The sequence below is a fragment of the Nestor notabilis genome, unplaced genomic scaffold (assembly GCF_000696875.1).
Source record: "Nestor notabilis isolate BGI_N333 unplaced genomic scaffold, ASM69687v1 scaffold29697, whole genome shotgun sequence".
Classification (NCBI taxonomy): Eukaryota; Metazoa; Chordata; class Aves; order Psittaciformes; family Psittacidae; genus Nestor; species Nestor notabilis.
In genome coordinates this window covers 5,457-11,969 of record NW_009936483.1, presented here as the reverse complement: position 1 = coordinate 11,969, position 6,513 = coordinate 5,457, and the positions used below count along the sequence as shown (strand labels likewise).

The following is a 6,513-nucleotide window of genomic DNA, read 5'->3' as shown; positions in this document are numbered from 1 at the left end:
AGTGGTCGGCAGCGTCCGATGCGTAAGATCTACAGCATAGGGAAAGCCAACTGTTGTATTCCTGGGAAAGGGGGTGGATGGGGCGGGGGATGGGGTTTTTTTGGGAGTATTTTGGGTTGAGACAACAAAGCAAGAAATGGCCAGAAAAACAGCAATGTACAAAAGCAGAGAGACAGGGGAGGGGAGGAGAACACCAACACAGCTGAACCAGGCTCTTTTAGCTGCTAAATGGAAAGTGCTCAGACTTTGCCCCAGCACCAAGGCTGCTCTTAAGGCCCTGGATGTGACCCTGAGGGCACCAGCTGCCCCTGAAGCTACCATGGGTGTATGGCTTATCACCCCGATCCTCCTCCAAGCAACTCATTCCCCCAAAGACAGAGAAAAGAAAAGCAAAGGTGGTGAGTTAAACGTGCAGTAGGTAAAACCTGCCTATTATCTGGGGACAGTGATCCTTCCGATGATGCCATGTGATAGGGGGATGGTGAGAACCTGTTATCGGGCCGGAACTCTTTATCATAGGCCATCATGTTCCACTCCAGGCGCCGGTTACGGGCTTTCCTCACTTTCTTCACCTCCCGGGTGGAGTCTTCCACCAGCCGCTGCTCCTGAGGGCACACACAAACCACGGCTCCATCTCAGCCCAGCTCCTCCAGACCATGACCATCACCCAGCACCACAAGATGTGCCCACCACAATGGGTTGGAGCACACGGCATTTATCAGGAAGGTCCCCCACGTCCTGGGCAGCCCTCCCAGTGTCCTTCACTGTTACCTTCTGCCTGCGCTTCTCCTTTCTCTTATCTTCTGTTGCCTGCAACATTTTCTCCTTCCATAAGTTGAAGAAGTAGGAGGGGTCAGTGTAGAATTTGAGACCATCCTTTTTGTCATCCCTGGGAGGTTGGGAAAGGAGAGTGGGTTATCAGACACAGGAGAATACCCCATTTTCCCTGCACAGGGTGGGTTGGTACAAGCACGGCCATAAGCTGTTGCCCCACGATGAACACGTCCAACACAACAGTAACCGCTGCATAGGTTGCTTATCCCAAGCATCCTACACCATGGGGATGGTGGCACAGCAACTGCAGAAAGTCTCCCAGCCGTTGTTGAGCAGCAAATGGGGGCACCCCTGATGTCTCTCCTGGAAAGGATCCCCAGAACACCCCAGCACCTCCTCAGTCCCCCCAAGGAGTGATGCACCAGCCACCCTACCTGTAGGGCGTGAGGATGTTGAGCGGCGGGGGCTTGTCGCAGCGCTGGTACATCTCCATCACTGGGTTGGGGATGGAGTTGCGAGACACGACCTGCTGGTTCTGCACTGTGGAACTCTTGAAGGCTTTCCTCATGTTGATGTCCTGCAGCGAAACTGGGGGCACGAGAAGAAGTGGGGATGTAGGGGTGGCCTCAGCCCCATGAGCCTTGGGCTAGTCCGGCCCTGAGTACCCGGCTACCACCCCAAAACAGCCCCAGCCCCTCACCTTCCTCCACCGTAGAGTCCAGCTGCGTCACCTTGATGACCAGCAGGTCCACCCTCTCCTGCAGCGAGTTCATCCTCATGTAGAAGCTGTTGGCTTCGTTGAACAGCTCTCCGAAGATGTCCTCTGCGTGCCTGCCTGGCAGAGGGCAACGCGCGCACGTCAGGCAGCCCTCGCCCTGCCCATCCCTGCACCTCACAGCTCCGCGGGGCTCTCTCCCCACCACTTTTTGGGAACTGAGCCTCATCCTCTCCCAGACCTTGCAGAATGTACAGAGGGGGGTGAGCACAAACCACCCACCCTTCTCCTGCGCCCTCCTCTGTGCATGAGCATCCTTTTCAGTGAGAGTGGTACCCATGGGAGGCACTGAACCATCACTGTCCATACCCAAAAAGCCTTTGGATCTACCAGGACAGATGCAGCCAAAAAACTACCACCACACAACGTGACCTGTAGAAACCCTGTCCTCAAGGTGGAAAACCAAGAGCAGGGCAGCCGGGAGAGTCCTACAGCAGGGAGAAGCTGTGATTTATTTCACTTCAGCAGTTCTCCTGCAGCGCTCAGTGCCCACAGTGCTATGTGCATAGCTCAGTGCTATGATTAGGGCTGTGATTGTCACAGGACTGAGCAGGGCACCTGGCAGAGCATTGCTGACATCTGCAGGCTACAGCACCCAGCCCAGCCCTGTACCTCGGGGTTTCCTCCAAAACCATGTATCAAATGGCTCCTGAGATCAAGGCACTTTTGGAATCTGCTCGGCCTGTCACCCAGCTCAGACGTTTATACTTGATTTCCTTTTCCCCGGATGAGGGAGCCATGGCCTGAGCACTCATGGTGCTGCTCATGTGAGCTCCTGCGCTTCCAGCAGCTCCCTAAATACAGGCTTTATTTTTCTGGAAGTATTTCAGAGAAGAATCTAGTTCTTGAGGAGGGGTAAATAAGAGAGGGAGCCCTGAAAAGCCTGTGCTTCTTTCTCTATTTTAAGTCAATACTCAGCAGTGAAATAGGTTGCCCCTATTAAATCTGCACATTGGTGCGGGCAGTGCTCTCATCCTCCCCTTTTCTGCTGAAATCAGTCCCAGCACAGGAAGACGGAAGAGGATTTAGACCTTTTATAGAGACATCTCTTTCACATAAAGCTCTAATATCAAAAAGAATAGGTTGGGTTCTTTTACTCTTCACCTGACCTTCCTGTTTCAGGCCAACTTGACAAGCAAAAGGCTCACAAAGGCTTTTTTTCCCCACTGCACAGATCAGCTATGGGAGGAAAATGGGTCTTAAAAATGTCACCAAGTCCCCATTTGGGTTTGGCCCTGAGTATCCTCCTTTTTTTTAATTAGCTGAATAATTCCCACTGAATTAGGGGTGGCTGCAGCCACACAGCTTTCATGTAGCCCCATTTCTCTGTGATCGGAACTGGACCAAGCAGTGTCCCATCAGCATCCCACGCCGAGGTCGCTGTATGTGACTTACTGAGGCTGCCCAGCTGCTTGATGATGGCAGCCAGCGTGCTGTTGGTGACACATTCCAGCTCACTCGTCACCCCCTCGGGAAGAGCCCCCCGGCACAGGTGCCGGGGCTCGATATTCCTCTTCACCAGCGGCATGCTGCCGGCGAGCCCTCACGCCGCTCCTGGGCAAAGCAGAAAGAGAGAACAAGAAATACACAGCTTTTACCATCTGCATGGTTTTATCCTGGTTTTATCCCTGTTCCCTCTGCTCTCTGCTCAGGGCACTCATCCTGCCCATCCTGGGACACGGCAAGTGCAGCCTATGCAGTGGCATCAGGGCTTTTCCAAGCAGGGAATGCTCTGTGGGTGCAAACCGGTGCGCACACGGATGCCAGGATGGAGGTGAGGACCCTACCTTGTGCTCCACTGACAAGCCACCGTACCCAGGGAGCTTTTCCCACTTACCTTCCTGGAGCTGTGCTCAAACCAGGAGCAAACCCCCATGTGCTGCAGCCCTGAAAAGCCTCGTCCAACCCAAACAGCAGCCAGAAGCGAGCAAGCGCTTGTAATGCCATTACTTCCAGCTCAGTGCAAAGCTCTCCAGGGTTTTGTTTGTGCACACACCACACCGAGGCAAGCTGCCGTGGCCAGCTCACCCCTGCTCTCTGTAGCACCCTACATGCTCTCTGCTCCACCACCACCCTTGCCTGAACTGGAGATGGTTCATTTTCTATGGGGCTTGAGGAGATGAAGGGAGATGCCTGCACCCAGCAGCCTCATCTCCAGTGAGAGCACCCATGGGAGCTGGTGAGGAAGGATGAAGATGGGCACAGTGGGGTAGGAGAGGGTGCTGGGGCAGGTCACCCTGCTGATGTAAAGGACAAGTGGTGTGAAACAGGCTGAGAAAGGAGAAAATAAAGAGCATTTATTAACCACAGTGGTGTCCCCTGGGGTGCTGCAGCCTGGGAGTGGGACATGGACAGGCACAAAGCGCACAGGCTTGCACAAGGGGGTCTTATGTGACATGAGTGCATCAGGCCTCAGATCCACTCCTAATGCAAAGGCAAACTGATGGCTTTAGCACTGAAATCACCACAGATTGGATCCTGGGCTGGTGGGGACCGGAGGGCATGAACAGCCTTCCCAGCTCCTGGGTGCGGTGAGATGAATCCCCCCCATTCCACACTCCATCCACCCCATCCCTCACAAACACCCGCCCTGCTTTGGCAGTGAAGGAAAACCAGCTCCCAAGCAGAGCTGTTAATAGCTGGGAGCAGAGCAGCCGGGCACAGCAATTCCAATCATGAACGGAGCCAGAAACCTGCAGAGTTCACATTTTTTGGCCCCGGGAGCATTCGACAGAACAGTTTCCCATTGATAGCACCCGCCAGCGCTCCCGTCTCCCCACCAGCACCGCCAGCTCCTTCGCAGTTTTCAAATGCAAATGCAAGCTCCCTCCATGAAAGAGTCCAAAACTTGTTTCTAAATCATTCATATTGAGCTTCCCAAAGGGCCGATTGTGCTCCCGGATCTGTATGTGCAGGGGGTGAATGCTTGGGCTCTGCTCTGCCCCAGGGCAATCGGGGCACCGTGGGAAGGACCCCAGCCCTGAACCCTCCTTAGAGCAAACCGTGTGTCCTCCGGCGCTTCCCAAAGTCACTGCACATGCGTGGGGAGCTGATGCTGTTCCTGGCTCCCAAAAAACCTAGAGGCTTCTCCCAGCTGGGTATATTTTGGCTGAGAAAACTGTGAAGGAGTTTGCAGGGATGTTGCTGATGGATGCTTGCTCTGGCCACATACAGCCCCCCTTTCCAGGCACCCCTGAACCCCACTTGTATAAAGAGAGGAGCAACACTGGCATCTTCACCCCAAGCTTGCTTTGAGATGATTTTATGTGTCACCCCAAAACCCACACTCAGAGGCTGAGCCCCAGCATGTCCCCATGTAGCAGTGGCCGCAGGGACCGGAGGGTGCAGGGCAGAGGAGTTAATGAGCTGCTTGGGCCCAGCAATTAGAAGCAGGGAACAAAGAGCCATTCTCAGCAGCCGCCTGGGACACGGCCACCGGCACCGGGGCTCTTTGTTCTGCACGGGGGGCCTGGGAGGAATCAGCCTCCATCCCTCATGGGGACCATAGAGGGGAATGAAGAAAAGAAGGATCTGAGGTCTGAAACTTCCCAGCAAGGACAGCCTTGAAGAGGGGCAGAAGGTGGGGATGTGGTCTGATAACAGCATTGGAGACCACGCTATGGGAGAAGCATGATCCCTTTAATCTGCCCCCACCCCCAAAAGCTCTAACAAGACTCAGAGCTTGCAGCAGAAGAAGCCAAGGAGGAGTAGGCACACACACTTTTAGGCCAAGGTAGCCAGGACAGGCAACTTTTAAATTGCTGCTTTTTAACCTCCCCAATTAATGGCTGATATTCCCAATGTGGATAGGGATAGGCCAGGAGCAGTGCATGATTTCTGACACACACACGGCCATACCAGACCCCACCTCAGTGCTCAGCACCATGGGCCATCACTAACACTCTGCATGCACCAGGCTTGGCAACAACCGCTGTGGCACCCCCACTACAGCCCAGTTGGGCATTGCCATGCAACCAGTAAAGCCACATCTGGGCAGCTGCAGGACCAAATTGCCATCTTCCCATAGGCACTACTAGCCCTTGATAGCCCTGAGCAGCCCCACCTGGGACACACATCCCCACCCATAGGCCAGGAGGTTATTTAAGCTCAGCTAGTCCGGCCCTGAGGGATGCTCCAGCCCTGCTCCTGGTTTGACCCCTGTTGGACCTCCTGCAAGCAGCTCCTGCCCCAGGTGGGTCCCTCGGGTGGGTGCTGGCATGAGTTTGGTGCAAGGTTTCTGAGCCCCGGTGCTGATTCTGCTGTGAGATGCCTGCTCTGGCACCATGGGTGTGAAAAGGAGTTCCTAAAATCATCCCTTGGCATACAAGTGTCCATCCTCGCTGGTGGTGGATGCCTGTAGGTGGGGATGAGGTCTTCCCCTCCTGCTCTCCTCCCTGCTTGCAGTTCAGGACATGTGCCAGCCCCTGAGGGCTCGGGTCCTTTCCTCTCTAGCTGAGGGTGCATTAGGAGATGCAGCTGATGGCTCTGAGGCCATGGGAAGATTCCAGCCACACCTGCCCATCCCTGTGATCCCACCATTCAGCTGCTTTTGGGATAAGCCCTCACAATGCTTCACCTTCAAAGCTTCACCCAGGTTTATGTGGCTATACGGGCTTTTCCAAGCAGCCGGCAAGGTCAGCTTCTTTTTACTTCCAATGGATAGTCCCAGTGTCTCTAGGTGCTGGCTGCTCCATGGGTGTGGGGTTCACAGGTACAACCTCAACCAGCCCAACCTTCTCACAATGGTCTGAGACATCCCATTTCCCTGCACATCTCCAGGGCATTATTGCAGGGTCAGCATCTCTTCTGCTGGGTCTGGGAACATCAGCCAGGTTCTAGTATTGCTCCCATGGACTAAGATCTATGAGGTTTTGTTGTCTCCTCAGTGGAAGAGAGGAGAACTCAATGGGATAATGCTAGTGTCAGGCTGCAGGAGGAGGAAATCAGGAGCTGCAAATGGAGCC

At 54.4% G+C, this 6,513-nt stretch overlaps 1 protein-coding gene across 1 annotated transcript; it reads right to left on the bottom strand.

The window, feature by feature from the left end:
* Positions 1–4: 4 nt before the first annotated feature.
* LOC104408699 (wiskott-Aldrich syndrome protein family member 3-like) lies at positions 5–3,077 on the bottom strand (the record flags this gene model as incomplete). The annotated part of the gene is made up of 6 exons (XM_010018370.1): positions 2,945–3,077; positions 1,475–1,609; positions 1,209–1,362; positions 772–889; positions 430–605; positions 5–29 (listed from the first exon to the last, which is right to left on the bottom strand). Coding segments are annotated over exons 1-6 (741 nt in total), but the record flags the coding sequence as incomplete, so codon positions are not given.
* Positions 3,078–6,513: the final 3,436 nt, after the last annotated feature.